At 42.5% G+C, this 19,678-nt stretch overlaps 1 protein-coding gene across 4 annotated transcripts in view; it reads right to left on the reverse strand.

The window, feature by feature from the left end:
• LOC128893065 (venom dipeptidyl peptidase 4-like) overlaps positions 1 to 19,678 on the reverse strand; it is a 242,056-nt gene that overhangs the window by 24,021 nt on the left and 198,357 nt on the right. For all 4 annotated transcript variants that reach the window (XM_054153815.1, XM_054153814.1, XM_054153813.1 and 1 more), the window contains one exon: positions 1,744 to 1,966. In XM_054153815.1, coding sequence (XP_054009790.1) covers positions 1,744 to 1,966 — 223 coding nt within the window. The remainder of the gene's footprint in view (positions 1 to 1,743; positions 1,967 to 19,678) is intronic.

The following is a 19,678-nucleotide window of genomic DNA, read 5'->3' on the forward strand; positions in this document are numbered from 1 at the left end:
CTACTGGTACTCAAAGCATTTGCTATTCAAGGTACTGATATTCAAAGTACTTGTATTCAAAGCATCGATACTCAAAACACTAGTATACAAATACTACTACTTAAGACTACTGCCTGTATTCAAGTACCAGTATCCAAATACGCATGCCCACGTTGTCAAAAATAATTCCATCAACCCAGAGGCAGCATCGAGGGTCGCGTTCGCTATCGATTCGAGATTACCGATGTTTTATCGCGATTTAATGGCTGTCAGACATCGAGACTCGCATACACGGTCGCGTAGGCCGTGCAAAATGGCCGCGTCGTTCGAATACGTGTTTGTTTGTTTGTTTGTTTGTTAAACGGCGGTAAAATTTATTTAATTCGACTGGCTGATAACAGTTTCATGTTGCGTGTACTCGTCTCCCGATAAACGCGATTTTACCGCGACAAATTGTTGTCCGCGACGCCCGCAACGATTTGTCAAACGATTATAAAGCGTGCCGTTTCGCCATATAAATAGCTTGTTTATTTATAACGGGCGCCCGTGACGCATGAAACACGGCCAACTGGCGATTCATTAAGTGCCGGATAGTTTCGTGTCCGTTAAATATTCAAGAGCGTTGCGAACAATGAGAATGAGCTTGTACCCTTGGAAAAATTTTTCACGTTTTAGAGGCACCGAAGCGTAACGAGGTAATGGAAAAAAAAAGATACCATCCTTTATAGGGAGTCGAGTGAGAGAATTACTTAATTAAATTAAGATTCAATTAGGAAGTTCGTAGCGAAGTTACAGAGGTAAGAGAACCTCGCGATAATTACAATTTTCGTTCGAATACTTCGACGCGAAAATATAACGGGAGTTTGAGAATAGTAGAACGCGGTGGAACACTCGCTTCTATAAATATGAAAAATCCCTAGGCTGACACCAAAATGCGTTTTAATGCTCCTGGATAAAAATTCCGCGTTTTCCGAAGTTCGCGATGAGATCGACCGTCGGGATGAAACCTCCAGCGCCGAATGCAGAAACTCTCGAGGGTGCAAGGGGAGGGTCTCGAAGGTGACGAGTGAGAATGATGGTGGGACATCGAAAGAAGTTCGAATATCGGGAACCCGGGCGTCTCTATCACCGGATTCGCCCGTGTGTCTAAATCTGTCGCGTCGATTTGTTGGTGTTCCACCAACCGTGGACGTTTCTAACAATAAGCGGGCGGCATAAAACATAGATCCGGAACGTGAGGTCGGTGGAGTGCCACTGCATCCGGGACACTGACAAATAACTGTTCTACACGTGGAAGAGATCGACGATGTATCGACCCGGGCTTGCTTATGTAGCACTTCCACCGATCGACCAGGATGTTTTCCTGGTCCTGATGTACAAGATGCGTGCGAATAAATTCTGTTTTTTTCCTGATCAGAATAAAGCTCGACATTTTAAAGGAAATGGTGCCTTTATCTCTTTTAATTCCCTCACCTATTTAAAATCCCTCGAATTTAGAGTGCTGTTTTGGTCAAAAATATAGTGGAGATGTAAAATAAAATTTTGTAGGCTTCGATCTCTACGAAATAATCGTCTACGGAGAAAAAGAGATCAGTCGCAGAACACCTGATTGAATAAACCTTAGAATAGCTCGGAACTAATCTTTCCAATCTACTCCTTTCCTAATCTTTCCTACGGTGCTTCTGGACCGTGCATGATATTTGGTACACTTCGTACCCTGGCGCGAACCGTGTTCAACACCGACGACCAACAACGCCCACTTACCCTGTTGTAAATGGCGATGTCAGGCACTCCAGGGCCGGCGCAAGTGAGCACGTAATGGGAATGATCGGTGGAAAACTTGGCCGTGTTGTACAGACACGGGTTCCTATCCGTTTCACGGACGATGCTGCAGCTCAAGCACTTTGGTTTGCGGTGCGCGCCACCCACGTGTATCCTGTACAGATGCTGAACCGCGGAGTCCTCTTCCGTTGTGGCCAGGTAGTACCTACGGAAACAGGTAAAAAATGTTAAGCGTTCGTTTGCATAACTCGTACCGCATTTAATGGCTTTGTAATCGCCGGCCGGGAGCCGGGAATTTGCATTTCAACGAGCTTGCTTTGCTTAAAGTATTAACCAACGCCGCCGCCGCGAACCGAAAAAAGAACTCCTGGGATACACTCGTTCTCCCGAGGGCCCTCGGAGATCTTGTGAATCGAGGGCAGGTGGATTTCAAAGCGAAGTACCGTCAAATTTCGGGAGACTTTAATGGAAACAGGAAGACGGGTTCAATAGGAACGTGGACGCGATATTTCCAGCATTCAGTATGCAATGGAGGATTGTGATAGAATGTAAATACTAGTGAATGGAAATAGAAAGTGGAGGAAATCTGTACTGTATTCAGAGTACTGGTACTCAAAATATCGATATTCGAGGCACAGATATTCAAAATATTTGTAACTCAACGTATTGGCATTCGGAGCACAGGTATTCAAAATATTGGTACTCAAGGTCTTGGTATTCAAGGTAGAAATATTTAAAGTACTGGTACTCAAAGTATTGATATTCAAGGCACGGATATTCGAAATATTGGTACTTAAGGTCCTGGTATCAAAAGCACAGATATTCAAAATAGTTGTACTCAAGATACTAGTATTCAAGGCACAGATATTCAAAATATTGGTACTCAAGGTCTCGGTATTCAAGGCATAGATATTCAAAATATTGGTACACAAGGTCTTGGTATTCAAGGGACAGATATTTAAAATATTGGTACTCAAGGTCTCAGTATTCAAGGCACAGGTATTTGAAATATTGGTACTCAAGGTCTCGGTATTCAAGGGACAGATATTCAAAATATTGGTACTCGAGGTCTCGGTATTCAAGGCACAGGTATTTGAAATATTGGTACTCAAGGTCTTGGTATTCAAGGCACAGATATGTGAAATATTGGTACTCAAGATGCTGGTATTCAAGGCACAGATATTTAAAATAGTTGTACTCAAGGTACTGATATTCAAAGTACAGATATTCAAACTACTAGTACTCAAGTGATCTCCAAGACCAACAGAACGCCTGCCTCCCTAGGGCCTCAAATGTTTCTACCAATGTTAATCAACTAATGAATTTTTCCTCCCTGGAATATCGCGTGTCCACTCTTCCATATAACAGATCGCAAATTCAGAAAGTGACGTCTTTGCACTCCGAGATCGAGGTTACTCAGGCCGCATAAATGTTTTCAAGGTGAGGGTCACTTTTTACAGGCCTTACGTCACACGTAACGATTCGAAACTGTTAAGTCTGATTTATGCGTTTCGATATAGCAGCGGCTGTATTCGAGCCAGAAACGCGATCAGACCGCCGGCTCCCACTTACATTAATGTGGATCGATTGCTCGCAGTTAATCAACGCGTGATTAACCTGAATTACGGGGTTCTTTCCTGGGGTAAATTCATACCAGTCCCGCAGTTTCGCGGGGGCTGATAAATTATCGACCGAAAGCGAACACATTTTTAAACGGGTGATCGAAAGGTGTAAGACATTTCTTGCAGCCGCGGTGGGGGAAATTAATTGGCCCGACATTAAAAATTAGTTGGAAGCTCCGCGCTCACTTAGGGCGTGGAAGAAACCGAGCTTGAATAATTCTGAAACAATCAATCGTTCGAGGTGCTCTATTTACACGGCTCGTTCTCGACTTCCAACGATATTCTACCCCGAGCCTCATTCTTCACGAGCACGGCCACGCGTTTCCATAAAACTGAAAAGATCCTCTTAAGGCCAACTATGTCTGGGGCCATTTTAGGCCAGGAAACTAAACTGAACTCATTTCAGGAGAATGACGCACTTTAAATCCCCCACCCCGTGGCTTGTGTGCCACGTAGATACCTACCACGAAATTTCACGACGCTACACAATTTTCCCTGTGTCGATATGATGCCACGATTCTATTTATGGCGGTCAAAGCGCCTATCTCTCGAGGGAGAGAGTTTCCATTCCCTTTACTAGCCTTCCTAGTCAGGGAACACTGACTGGAGGACATGTCGTAGTAAACTTATTGCTTTAAAGACTTAATTGAAATTTTTATTCTCGGTAGATTTAACGCTACACGTCTGGTTGATTGTTACCCATCAAGCATACTCTGCGCCTACGAGGCGGCAACCAGAACTACGCGCCTACGGGTCGGCAACCAGTACTAGTCAGTCTGTAGTTTCGGTTGCCACATATCAGGGGCAGCAGGTATACTTAGCTCAGTCGGTTATACACCTAATGAGTTCTAGTTGAAGCTTTGTATTATACACCTAAATTCTAGTAGAAGCTTTGTATTAGAATAAATGATCTCGAATGGTCGCTCTAAAGAAATACTATCTTATTACGAATAAAACTCCATAAGGGTCTATTTAACAAAACTGAATTTGCAGTTGAAATCTTCCCTACCACTTCACTTACAACGAAATTACTTCGCTCCATGTAACGTCACCTCCATTTTAATCATTCTGAAGCAGACAACTCGAGCATCGGTGTCACAGAGATGGCCTGAGGAGGTGATATCTAATTATTAGGAAAGTGGTGGTTCCAGAACGTCGGACCAAACACTTGTCGAAGACATAAAGAGCACTTGGACCTTCATCGATTGTAGACAGCCTTCCAAGCCCGGACCTATCTACTTCTCGGTGTGTGGCTACTTCGGAACTAACTCCCCAACCTCTCCCAGAACCCACTACAAAGCTAGGACCCAATACCATCCTTGGGTTGCGCTGACGACTCGAGACCAGAGACCAGAACACAGCACCTCATTCGCTAACTTTTGAATCTGGCAAGATTTCGATGCTGCTTCAATCTCCACAACGGTTGGGACAATTTGCTCCGATTCTAACATCGAACTCGCGCGTAATACACGCTTCAGGAAAGAACCTCGACCTTGCAGAGTTCTTTAGAGCTAGATATTGAGACTACATGGTGATCTTTTTTTTTTGGTAGGACGAGACACTTCGAATCCTCTATACTATTCTATCGACTATACGTTCGCATTGATCAAAGGTGGTTCTTTGAAGGAAGGACTGTTTCAATTTGGCCTGCGCGCTCGCCTCAGGCTGGAGCCGAGATATCCAGAGATATTTCTCTGCGAGGATGCCAACTTGGTTTCCCGAGGCTCGTGTCTTACACGCATCCAAATAAGATGGATCGAGACGGCAGAACTAGGATCTATATTGTCGAAGAACTGTGTTTACATCGAACGACCACGGAGTAACGAAGGACCAAATGTTGCTCTAAAATAAACTCGACTGGGTCATTCGATAATGCTAAAGAAAAGTCACATGCAAAATTTTGAAGACAGACATTTCGGACGAGAAAGTGCATGTTATAGAATTTGTTCATATTTTTTGAGAATTAGCTCTTCTTTTTAGGGCCCTTCATCCCTCGCAGTGTCGAGGTTACACGACCTCATCTCGAAATCTAGGGAACGCACCCTTTTTGCAATCTGACGTGTTTGTCTAGGGGGGTTGGGGGGTGAGACAGTGAAACACGACGTCTGAGCAATTTCCGTGGCGCGGTTCGACGTATCCGCAAGCCGGATATCGGAGGGCCAAAACCGGAACCCAGCCCTCTACGCAGCCAGTTTTGCCCCGACTAATCCGTGTCTAATCTAAATCTGTGTCTGTCGACTTACCCCGTTGCGCTGCTTCTACCGCCCCTCGCGCTTACGTCGCAATTTCTATGCGCATAGATCAGACGTAGCCAGCCGGTTGGACAAACACGCTGCCATCCGGCTGGATTCGACCAGTTGTACTACGTGTTTCCTGCATTCGCTGCGTCCAACCGAGGTCGCAGATAATTCGTTCCGAAAGTTATTCGGCAAACCACGAGTTACAGGAAATGTTTCGAGCCTCCGCGATTTAAAGGCGACGATGGAAATACGTAAATTGTTTTTGTGACGAAACGAGAATTAATAATTAATCCGTGCTCCGGTCTTCCCCGATATTTTGCAGCTTAGTCGAAAACGCGCATCGCGATGTATCTCGTGACTTATAAAATTCCGGCGTTCACGCATGTAAACTAGGTGCACCGTAAAAAGCGTAGAGGATTACGATAAGCTGAACGCGCTCAGAGCCTTCCTGTACGCGTATCAACCGTTGATAACGAGCTCCATAGAAGAGAAGCAAGAAAGCATGGCAAACATCTGAATATCGAGAACCGTTCGTCTCGTGTTTATTTTTATCCAAGTCGGAGGGATAATCCCGCGAAATGAACGAAATTATGGACGTAAGCTGAAAGAAATATTTTCGTGTAACGATAAATAATGTTTGCAATGTAATTAAAAAATTAATCTCAAGTTAAACGAATGGCTTTCTAGGATACTATTGTTCTTTTGAAATGTATGAATTCGTAATTCTTTGTAAATGATCGAAAACTAGAACTGGAATCGTAAAAGGTTACTGTAACAACGTGTACCAAATAAAAGAAATATTATCACCGTTACTTTAACGAACGTTTCGTTGGACCATTGTCCCAGAGCGAATGTATTTCTACCAAAAAACAACGACTAATGTAGCAGTCTTAGCAGGGAACTCGCAACATGCCAGGAGAATGGCAATTAAGCGTCCTTATGTCAGCCGTTTAGATCCGAGGCTGTTAGGTCTGATTTATAACGTTCCGCTACTACTGCGCGCGGCCCGGCCTGTAACGGGATCAAACTACTGGCTCCATTTGCATTAATTCGGATCGATCGCTGGCAGTTAACGAACGTTCGATCAATCCGCATTATCCGGGGTTCTTTTAATGCCAAATTCGCGCACGGTCTGTCGATATTTCACGGCGCCAACAAATGCGATTATCGCGTCCTTAAAATATCGATTCTCGCGACGTCCGTCCAATTTTTTAGCCATTTCTTAGCGACAGAGACTTTCGTCCACCATCTCACGCAACTTTTAACCTGTTCACTTGTAAAATTGAATCGTTTTGAGGGTTGATAATAAAGTGAACATTAGTTCTAACCAAAACGAATTAAAAACAACAACAAATTGCAAAGTATGACTTCAAAATATATAAACTTCAGCTTTATATTCGAGAACAAATATTGACGAAAGCAAAATGTTTGAAAACTAATAAAACGGTTAGCTATCACCAAGAGCTTAAACACGCGTTAAAAAATAATTAATCGAACCACCGAGTAACTTAAACATAAAATTAATAATACTTGTTTAGAAATTTACGTTCTCATTAGCGAGAGCTTATTTATTTGAGCCATACCGTTCCCGCAATTAGCAGTTTTATAAATAATGAAGACGAATAACGATACGGTCGACTAATGAAATTTGTTTCCCGCGTGAACGTGAATCGTTCGTAGCAGTTTTCTCTCCGTGATTATCGCCGGGAGTTTATTCCGGTTGCGCGATTACGCCCACTGGAATCTGTACTTTATACGCCGGAGTTCGATCGTTTCGGTGACACTTTCAGTTTTCTGTTTTACGCTCAGTTTTACAGCCGTGTTCCGACGCGTTTCTATAACGTCCACGGGAAAAAATAAACTCGCGTTTCGACGCTGCGACGCAATTACAGTTAACGATTGGCCGTATTACCCTGCGAAGTTGTAAATTAATCCACAAATAAAAGTTTACACTGGCTGGTAGAAGAATTAACAACGAAAAATAGCGTCTGCTGAATACCAGATCGACGTTAATTAATTCCGATCTTAGGACTAGATTTGAACAAGCAGAAAATGTTGATTAATTTCTCGATTAAATATCTAATAGCAAATTTTCTTCGCTTTGATGCATTCGACCTCAACGAAGTTTGCATTAGATGCTAGTAGTATAGAAATCAAAATTCCTTTTACATTTGTTTACCTTGGAATTCATGCTCGATGAAATTAATGAAGAGAAACAGTTAGCTGTGTTCAGCGGATACTCGGGCACTGGGAAAGCTGGAAACAGGTCGGTCGTGTTTCCAGCAAATGTAAACATTTAACGTGTACCAATATCTTACAGCATCTGACATACATGAAAGAGTAAACACGTGGGCGCAGTGAAATCCAAGTCACCCGAGGGTATGACAGTATTTACGCTTCGCCGAATGGTCATCGTGCTCGAATGCTACCCGAGCTGCATAAAAGAAACCCAATCTTACCCGATACATAAATTTTTCTCGATATTTTTGCGAAAATGTCCGTCAGACGCTATTTGTATTTCTCCACGGTATGGATAGAATACGTTCTTCGGTCGGAAGTTTACGCGAAACTTGTTTATCGTGCCGCTGGCTGGAACACGATACAGACTCGTCCTCGTTTAAAACAATTTCCCATTCGAGCACTCCGAAGTGAAACCGGGACACCTAAGCCGAAGATGAAACTCGTGATTCACTTTTTGCGAAAGTTTATTCCGATCGAAATGACGGAGCATTTACTCGAATCAAATAATTAAAATCAAAATGGTTGTTGCGAAAAAATAGATGAAAAATAGATTCTGTACGCGAGTTGATCCCACTCTACTAAACATGCTCGCGATTTAATATTCTATAGAATAGTTTAATTCAACTACAAACGAATTCTATTTATTTGCAGATTAATTCCATCGTTAACACGTTGACTGCCAGACAAATATTCTTTAAAGTTTCCACTAAAATGAAATATTATTTAAACTATTGGAGATTGTATAATCAAACATTTATCGTCGTGTTTAGTTTTGGAATTTCATTAAAATTCATTTCCTTTGATGCTTGATTTTCGGAATTGATTCGTTTAATTCTTCAGTGATAAGCACCGTCCAACGTGTTAAATAAAATTCTGTACATTGAGTTAATCCCACCTCACTAAACATACATCGTGATTTAATATTCTACAAAATAGTTTGATTCAACTACAAACGAATTCTATTTGATCGCAGACTGATTCCATCGTTGAATAAAATTTCATAAATAAGTTCCATCATATTGGAGAAAATAGTTTAACGCAACTATGAGTTCAATTAAGCAGCCCCAGCCGGGTTGATTATCGAAAATTAATAACGAAGGGGGATTTCGAATACGGTGTTTGCCTAGGTGTTCACGAGCTGCTACTTTGTTCGCCAACTCTAACAGGTAGAGCAGTGTAATTCAATATCCAGCGAGGGGCGAATGGCCTGAGGGTTTGACACTCGCGGCCCCCAAGATCAGCGTAAACTCTTCGTCGACGGGGGCAAAATCGACGGTAGCGACGAGGAGGGTGACAGCGTAGGGGGGTGTAGTTTCGTTGGCAAGATGGATGAGCCTCGGGTCATTCAGAAAGGATTAATTTCAATATCCTGTTAATTTGACCTCTCGCATCGACCTTAAACGAGCCCAACCCTTCGGTGCGCCACATCCCTTCGAGGTAAATTCAACCGAGGGGGAGGGATGACGTTGACGTTCAACCTCCCCCTCGTGTTCGCAAAATCAGAAGCGATCTGGTTTTAATGGGTGGAAAATTCTGTACCCTAGGGAGAATTTACTCGCTGGAGAAACAACCTTCGAACGCCATTTCGTAAAGAAAATTGCTGGATCTTTAAATCATGAAAATGGTGAGCATTGGAGCTCTGAGAAATATCAGTGAAATAGTAATAAATAAACTGCGGAAATGTGAAAATATATTAAGTATCAACGATAATATACGGGTTATATCATTTAGAAGCAAACTTTCATTTAGTCTACTAATAAATAAGAATTGAAATGTGAATATATACAGCAAACATAGAAGGAGATAAATTTTTCAGTCGTTATTTGATAAACCAATCTGTAGTTTCATCTAATAAAAATTGTTGGGTCCGCAGCAATAATTTGAATAAACTAGCCATTTTTAGCCCGCGTTCGCGGCAAACCTATAAATCGGCAATGTCGAACCAGCAGAAGCTCGATGGCCTTCGATCATTAAATTACGACGCTTTTCATTGAATTCTATGCACCTGTGAAAACTCGACACCGTTGACTCCGTCGGTGAGTTATTTCCCTGTTCATAATTCACACCTCTGTCCATGGATCGCGTTATCAAATAATTTCTGATACATTAAACGTTTTGCTGTTCAATCGATTTATACTTAGGCCGCCGTTTCGCGAGTTGGCCTCTATTTTACAATGGCGATTCGAATCTCTGTCAATCCCCGTTCGTTAAAAATTTCCACTTCGTAATTTCCACCTTCTGTGCACTCGGCATACTGAACATTTTTAGTGTCGTTATGTTAGTTTGTTAAAAATTTTCCACCTACCGATGACCCCCTCCCCAACGGAAAACTTGCAACCACCGAATTATCCATATGGTAGAATAATTTTTTAATTGTATTTCTACTCTTTGAACTGTACGTGAATTAAAATATGCTCGAGGTTTCCACTTAATAATTTTCGTCCATATAGTTTTCCACCTCGTAAAGTTTCCTACGCATAGAATTTTCCACCTCATACAAATTTTGTATCTGCAATATTCTTAGCTACTACGAATTTCACTTATAGAATTCTCCACTCAATAGAAATCCTCACATGAAAAATTCTTTACTTGAAAATTTCTATCTTCGAATTTCCTGACTATAGAATTGTCTAACAAGGGCGAAGGCACAATATCCGAAGACTCTTTGAACTGTACGTCAATTGAAATATCCTCGAGGTTTCCACTTAATAATTTTCGCCCATAAAGTTTTCCACCTCGTAAAGTTTCCTACGCACAGAATTCTCCACCTCATAAAAATTCCCTATCTACAATATTCTTACCTACTACGAATGCCTTCTATATAATTTTCCACAATTCATGCACACAGAATTTTCCAATAAAAATCCTCACATAAAGAATTCTTTACTTAATGAAAATTTCCATCCTCGATTTCCCAACTACAGAATTTTCCACCTATCACGAAGGTCCAGCAACCGAAGACTCTTTGAACTGTACGTCAATTAAAATATGCTCGCGGTTTCCACTTAATAATTTTCGTCCATAGAGTTTTCCACCTCGTAAAGTTTCCTACGCACAGAATTCTCCACCTCACAGAAATTTCCTATCTACAATATTCTTAGCTACTACGAATTCCACTTATAGAATTTTCCACTAAATAAAAATCCTCACGTGAAAAATTCTTTACCGAATAAAAATTTCCATCTTCGAATTTCCCACCTAGAGAATTGTCCACGCAACGCGAAGGTCCAGTACCCGAATTTCGCGTCTAGAAGAAAGTTTCTTTGTCCGATTTGCCTGCTTGCGGAGAGCTAGCTGCTCGTTGAGAATTTTTACCCGCCGAAAGTTTTCCAACCACCGAATTTTCCGCCTACTAAAAACTCTCCCTTGTCGAATCCCTCGGAGTGCAATTACTCTTTCGCTATATCCCTCCGCCATCGCCGTGCTTCCACCTTGGTTGAACAAACAGAAAACTACAAAATGGTTCTTGTATTAAGTGCGGCGCGATGGCACCGCGTTAGACGGTAATTTCACCGAGATCATCGCCGGCAAGAGCAAACATAAAGCCCGGCCAAGGAGTGCTTTCTAAGTTATGTATCTTATGAAAGCCGATGAAAGTTTGAGAGGAGCAATTTAAAGTTGGCCTACCATGTGAAGCTTAACCCGTCACGGCGAAAATCCGACCTAGCCTGTGCGCCGAAGGCCAAGCCTTTTGTCCCAGCGCCCAATAGCAATTTTAAGACGATCCATTCTTCCCCTAACGTGTAATACAAAAGCGAAACTAGCGTGCTAGCGCGGGATTCATCGATCGCCGAACCGTTCCTCGCCTGTTTAATTGATCGCTCTCGCCCCGATATTAACTCTCTCCTTTTTTGCGTTACACACCGGGCGCGTGGCTAGTGACGGGGGATGAAAAATTGAATCCCGAAGTTTCGGGAAGGGAGGACAACCTACTGCAGCGCCGAGTTTCATTAATTTCGACCCCGGCTAATTCGAATTTCGCTTTAATTCCGCGAATTTGTAGTCGGAAATCGCGAGGAAATTGAATCGACAGGGTCTAATCCGATTTTAGTCTGGCAGCTGGATGTAAACCGATGCTCCCAAGTGTTTACACGAATTTTGACGCTTCAGGGTGCGGAGTTCACCCTCTAACGAAATATTGGCCTGTCCAGAAAGTTCCTGGCAATTTTTAAGAAGAACTCAAAGGCACGTTTAAATTTTCTTTACCGACTATTGGAAACTACGTAATCAAACACTTATTGTGGTATTTATTTTTGTAATTTCATTGAGTCAAGTTCAAGTATTTCATTTAAATTCATTTTCTTTGATATTTAACTTTTAAAATTAATTTGTTTAGTTGTTCAGTGAAAAGCACTGTTGCCCATGTATGGGTGAAATTGCGATCAACGTGTTAAGGGATGCGTACATGTTATTTATTTGTAACAATTCCAATATATTCAGACCTGTACCACCAAAAATCGACATGGACTTTCCAGACAACCCAATAAAATAACAACTTTTATCATAACTAACTTCACTCACGTTGCAATTTGTAGAAAAAACAGCAATCAGGAATAAACGTAACCTCCCAGAACGACGCAAGCATGCAAACCATCGAACACATTTGGGACGTAGTGTCACCTCTGAGCACTCGAACAAAGGATCCACCTAATCAATCGATTCCCACTCAACTGCACAGACACGCATCATTCGATCGACTAGTCTAGACCACTGTTTGGGAAACAAAACAGCGATTCCCCGGGTGTTTCTCCCCTCTTCCCAGCCAAGTCACGCGTCCCTTGACACCGAGCAGGGAAAACACAGACTCTCGGCAAAGCTTGCAATTTTTGTCGCGCGAGACGTTCGACGCTATTATCCTGAAAGCCTGCGAAGGGGGACGCATTCTGCTCGCCTACTTCGCGGAACAATTGCGGCGAGCTTTAAAACCGCCTTTAGCGCGACGGGAGGGAGGAGATGGCGCCTCGCGAGCCCGCGTTTTAGCCTGTTAAACGCGCGGGAATTGTCACGTAGCGCTCGTAATTCCTGAAAGAGCCGAGTCTGTTTGCAACGTGCGAGCCAGCACGCACGGCTTAAGGCTTTTTCACGCCGGCCGTGGGATTATTTTCGCCCGCGACACCGCGAAACAAATCGCCCTGATAACGACCAAGTTTTCGAAACCGGTCCTCGTGTAATCCGCCGCGCCATGGATCGTCGCGCTTGCTTCGCGCTGCGACCAACGAAATCCTTCCCTTGGGGAATTTTTATTCGGTTACCCGTGGCTCTCCCGGTAATTTTCGTTAGGTCTGGTTTATTCTATCGGACAAGTTTTTCTCTGGTGGGAAAATCTATATAAGCGAATTCCTATTGGCTGGAAAATTGTATGTCTTCGCCAGAATTTTATATATTAACTGTTAGATTATATTACTAAATAATCTGTACATTCTATATTAATCAACCGAATGGTATTTGATTTGAACGAGTCGAGTTTGAAAACGTTTCGTTTGAAAACAAACAAACAACGCTTTTATAAACAAACCGAAATATACTGCAAATACAAATTTTGACATATTTCAATATTAACTATGGAAGTTCTTCCATCTGTTTCTCTTTATATGTGGAATATGTAGCCGTAAATAAAATATAAAAAAACGCGGGAGATCAGTCCTTTCTCAATATGTGGCGCCATCTACGTAGCCATCTTTATGTGATTAGGTTCCCACCTCACGTATGCACTTGCACAGAAAACTCTTATTATATCCAGCACGAAGATAAAACTTGTTTATAGTAAAAGAAGAAAATTGAACAATTTTGTTGTATACATATCATTCTAGATTTTAGATCTGGTAATTTTATTTACTTCGAGTGAAATATCATGTCGATTCTGCAACACTTTATTTACACTTGTATATTCGACGAGAATTGGACTGTTTCCGTTTTCCTCTGAATTTTCCTCACCCAACTAATTACGAAAGAATCAGTGTAAGGCATGTACCTATGGGAACGGAAATCCTGACACCTATTTCTCCTCTCCCATGGGAAACCCGATTCCTTTTCGTAGTCCACCTCGTCCAGGTCCCCAATTTGCGTCGTTCCCGCAGCTCTACCACAGGAAGTTCCAAGAGAACTTTTCCAACTACCTTCCGCCACAGTTGGTCGACAGAAGGATCGAAGGTGCAATCGGTGTTTGTCTTCCCGTTAAGAAACTTCCAATACCGTCGCCTCGCAATGACGTCGTTCTCATTACACACGGAGAGAAGGCGGTGCGAAACGCGAACAGAGAACGGCTGATTGCGTGCGTTCATCGCTAGAGGTTACGGTTTAGCGCACGCAGTCGCGCAAACGACGTTTAAAGCCAGCCTGCGGAAACAGCGAGAATAATCTCGACGGTTCCGAAGACCAAATTTACGCACGGCGACGGAACTAACGTCGAATGTCTCGGGAACTCGCTCGCGATTGAAACATGAAAGTTTCCTACCTCCGAAGACGTGTTTCTATGAACCTTTAGTGGACTCCTCGACAGGATTTGATCTAATTGAATATGGAACTGCTCGCGAAATACAGAAAATGTAACTTCGACACGGAGGGAATTTAGAGGCTTTTCATTCGAGAGGATGTCACGATTGTCTCCCTGTTTTAAATGTAGATTACTTTTTCTCCGTCCAAACAGATTTCTAAAGGTAACTGATCTCGTATTTAATTTAGCAGAATTTCATTTGAATTCTTGAAAAGTTTGATTAGTTTCCTGATTCGGCAATCTGTGCCTCGGTTAATTAACATTTTTCTGTAAATCCCGATTGTACGACAGGCGCAAAGGGAGAGTTTATTAAGAGCATAATACCGGTGAGTTAGTAGACCAGACGATCATTAAATTTGATTTACGGGATTCCAGTTTGTAGTTCAAAACAGATTGTTCGATGCAAATATATAGTAAAGCGATACTCCGAAGAATCAATAGCACCGGCGACCGGCAGATATTGGACGTTCGCTGCGTATAACGGGTGTTTTTGGAAACACGTGCCACGGGAAACCAACAAATACGATTTTCCACAGCCTAGGCGTGCATCGTAAATATTCCGTGTTTCCCAAAACACGTGCTCCCTCCCGAATTATTCACGGGGAGCTGGGAAAAAGTCTATTTTATATTATTGCGATACTCGCAGGAATCAACGAAGCCCCGATAGTAAATATTGCGAAATATTCCTCGGATTGAAAATAAAATTCAGAACGGAGAACATCGTTGCGAGCTCTCTGTATTTAATCGCTCCCCCGCTGGCGGAGAACAAAGCATTCCGAAACGCGAAAATCTCTCAAACTTTTTTCTAACTATCCGTGTGTCTAGTATATAACCCAACCCGTCAGTCGATTGAATTCTTCCTGGTACCGATACGAACTATTTCACGTTTAAACAAAAAAAATTGACGAAGACGTTTGGACAATATTTGACGAGATATTTTTTATAGGTGACATTCGGTAGCTCGAACTGAGCAGAAAGTATAGTATAGGCCTCCCATTCTTTTTGTCTGACCAGTGACGACATAATTCTACTCGGCGAGAAGTAACACTCATATAATCTATTCATTTTGAATTTTATCTGGTAACGAAATTAAATATTTCACGTTTTAAAAAAGATTCGACGAAGACATGAAAACGTTTGGATAATACTTGATCAGATACGTGAATATTTTCCACAGGTGAAATTAGTGACTGTGACCGAGCAGAAAATATAGCACAGGTGTCCCATTTTATTTGTCTGACCAAGGAGGCCACTAATTCTACTTGCTGAGAAGTAACGCCCATCTAATCTATTATTTGTTTGTCCAGTAACCGACCTGCTCCATTTGTCTAGCAACTAACAATCATGTACTCTATTTGTCCGACCAGTAATGACGTATTCCACTCGTATAATGAAGACCAGCCACCTATTCTACATACTCAACGTCGAACAGCCACCTGTTCCACTTGTCTGGGTACCTACAGCGAACAATCTACTTGTCTGGCCACTAACGGCGAACATTCTACCTATTTGGCCATAACGGTCCCCACTTTCTCTGGCTACGCCTGCACGTTCTTCGCTCCACTTGTCTGGCCACGAACGGCCCTATTCCACTTGTCTGGCCCGTTCAAGATCCAGCCACTATCGGACAGAAATATTGCCATCGACGATGGGATGAACCGATTGTGGTACATTTTGAATTCGCTCTCTCTTTTTTTTTTCTTTTTATGCTAATTACGGCGCGTCGGGTCGGAAAACATTCCCGCAACGAAATTAAACATTCGAAGCGGCCGTATCGCGTTTTTCCGATCGCATCCCGCGCGGACTTTTTCCGCGCTCCATACTTTCCCACGAGTTTCCCCTATTATTTTCCGACGACCATGACGCACGTATCGACCTGAGCTTCGATGCGTCGAGTGGGCACACGCGGCAACACATGGGGCCAGAACCGGTGAGAAATTTGAAAAGCGTTTTCATGAATTTTTTCTCCTCTGCGCGATATCAATAAATCGGTATCGTTGCTCTGATTTCTAACCGGGAGAAAATAAAATAAAAACGTACATCGTTGATCGAACGAATCATTCTCGTTCCTTCCTGTAAAAAATACACTATCTATTTATTTTTTATTTTTTAGGTACTCTCGCGTGTCTCGCTTTACGAATGAAGTTGTTTATTTACTTCTTCGGTATCCACGTTTCAGTTCACACCGTAGCCAAGGTCCGCGCGAACGGAAGGTAATGAATTTCCGGTGAAAATTTTTCCCAGGAAAATTGGGACGTATCCGGGCGGATTGCTCGACGGGAAAAAAAGAAAAACGTTAGGAAAGTCGCGTACAGCGAGTGACGTTATTGATGCGAGGCCAGGTTTTCGCTTTTTGAGACTATCCACTCTTCTGTGCCCGTGGCTACGTGACCAGGGTGGAGACGAGCCCGATGAAATGCAGACATAGCCGGCCCGTATAGTTTCTTTTCATGTCAGAAGTGGACAACGGTGGACAGATACTGGCTAGAATATTGCCAACTTTATACAGTTAGGTGGAGAAAAAGGGACAGGGCCCGGAATTCCGGCGTCGAGTAAAACGATGGTCCAGATATGCCACTTAAGCGAAATTGTCAGCTTTACGAGACCTAACCCACACCTACAAGCAGGAGCTCCAAGCTTCTGTAAATATCCGAAAAGTAGAGGACGTTTCGGAAATCAGAGGACCAAGCCTCTACAAGGATGACAAAATTCTACATGCTGTGCGAATTAACACGTCGACTGCCACACTAATACTCTTAAAAATTTCTGCTGCGATTAAATTTCATTTACTGACTATTGGAAACTGCGTAATGAAGCATTTATTGTGATATTTACTTTTGTAACTTCACCGAGATTCGAGTATTTCATGCAAATTCATTTTCTTCGACATTTACTTTAATAATTAATGTTTTTAGTTGTTCAGTAAAAATCACTGTCACCCATATATGGGCGACGTGGCGTGTTAATACTTGCTTGTGCACGTCTAACTATTTGTGTGAATCATTACTGGCTCACCTACGTCTGACTATGTATATCAATTACTATTTGGTGATGTACGTCTCACTATGAATATGAATTGCTACTTGCTCGTCTATGTCTAACTATGTATACGAATCAATACTTGTTCATCTACGTCTGACTATGTACATGGATCCCTACTTGCTCACCGAATGATAATTAAATTTTCATTCTCCTTGATCGAATATCGAGGCTCCTGTTCCCACACTAGCATTCTTAATACTCTTAAAAATAAATCTGTGTCGGACTATTCATACCGAAAACTACTTGCTCCCTCAACTGAACATTACTTCTACACTTCATTTTATCAGAGTACACGTTTCGATGCTAACACATGTTTCTAATTATGTTTATGAATTACTACTTGTTTATCCATGTCTGACTATATACACGAATTACTACTTGAACGATACATTAAATTTTAATTCTCCTTGATCGAATATCGAGGCTCCTGTTCCTATATTAACACCTTTAATACTCCTAAAAATAAATCTGTGATCTTCAACACATGCCCGACTATACCGAAAACTACTTGCTCCCTCGACTGAACACCACTTCTCCACTTCATTTTACGCGACTACACGTTATACACTCGACGCTCAGACATGTTTCTCCTATACAATAATATCAAAAGCCATCGGTATATGCATGTGCGTGCCCGGCTATTCAAAGACTAGCCTCTTGTAATATTAATTCTACCGTTATACATCTCGTCGCAACACGAGCGAGGCAACGTTTCAGTGGCCAATTTGGCGTAGTTAACACTCGCAGAAATAATCGTGCGAGTGGGGCGCGTGCAGGCACGTCCGACCATTCGTCGAGAAAACTACTAGCTGGAGATGATCGAGCTTTCTTCTCCCGCCAGCAGGTCGTAAGCTCCTGTCGCTCAAAACCGCCGCGGGGTCCCAGGAAACGCACTCTTCGCGAATGTGTCAGGGTCGTCGGTGGATATCCGCGTCACGTGCATCAGAGGTCTCCGAGCGCATATCCATCGCGGGCATCCATGAAGGCTGCGGGCGCCGTCGCGTCGGATGTTATTCGTGTCACGTTCGCGCGGCGTCTTTGAATATACGTTCATTGTGGACGGCCACGAGTACGCCGAGGATTTTCGTGAGACGTGTAGTATTATCGCGTGGCGTCCCCCGCGACACTCGTAATTCCGCGATCGCTTCATAGTTCGATCACGCGCGACTTTTGCAATTAAATCTCGTTTCTCGATCGGATTTTATCGCTGGTAGACGCGCGGGAATTTCGTTTCTGTCGACGACAGGTGTCACCGTTGCCAGCTATTTCCGGTTTTATACGAAATATAAAGTGCCCTTCCTCCCGCTTCGATGACGCGGAGCATTCCAATCTCGTCGCGGGGCAAAGAGGGAACGACGACAGTCTTAAGAGGGTATTTCCCACTGTCAAACTACTGGACAATCTCTGACAATTTTTGTAGGCGAAACTATAAGACATAAAATGTTTCAGTTTTGCACAGTTAACTCTGTATGCTTTTACTTGGTCGACTTGAATTTTTCAAGCTTTTTTTTAATTATTATTAGTAATACCGCGCCTGTTTTCTGTAGTACCGAACAAAAGCTATTTTTTTAACAATCTCTGACAATTTTTGTAGGCGAAACTATAAGACATAAAATGTTTCAGTTTTGCACAGTTAACTCTGTATGCTTTTACTTGGTCGACTTGAATTTTCCAAACTTTCTCTCAATTATTGATAATAATACCAAGCTTACAGTACGATTTTTATATCCCTGTTTTCTTTAGTACTGTTCCGAACAAAACTCTATTTTTATTACATAACTATCCTCTGTCTATCAAACATTTTTCCCTCTAATTATCGCCAACGTCGACGAACCACCGTTGCGTAATACTTTTTTGAAACGCGCCTCGGAACTCGATTTAGAAATTGTTTCAGACCGATGTTACGTGTCGCCGCACGGCGGACGGTAGCTCGCAAGCGCGACGACACGGTCACGCCATTACGAATTAATGCAATCGAGCCACGGTCAGATAGGTGGTTAACGTCATTGGTGAAAGAAGAGTGAACTGTGGTGAACTGATTTATTCGACACAGGCTATGGAGAAACGCGATTAACTGACGCGTAACGTAACTATGGGAAACTAACCGGGAACATCCGCCAAGCGTCCGGTGTCGATATCGATGAAAGTTTGGAGCTTCGCTGAGCTGTCCGAAATATGATATAGGTCGCGTACTTTCTATATTTTTTGTTATTCTTTTCGTTCACGGTAACTTCAGTTTAGCAGACGAGATTAAACCGCAGGTTATTTTTTTCGCTCGG

The sequence above is a fragment of the Hylaeus anthracinus genome, unplaced genomic scaffold (assembly GCF_026225885.1).
Source record: "Hylaeus anthracinus isolate JK02 unplaced genomic scaffold, UHH_iyHylAnth1.0_haploid 2, whole genome shotgun sequence".
Lineage (NCBI taxonomy): Eukaryota > Metazoa > Arthropoda > Insecta > Hymenoptera > Colletidae > Hylaeus > Hylaeus anthracinus.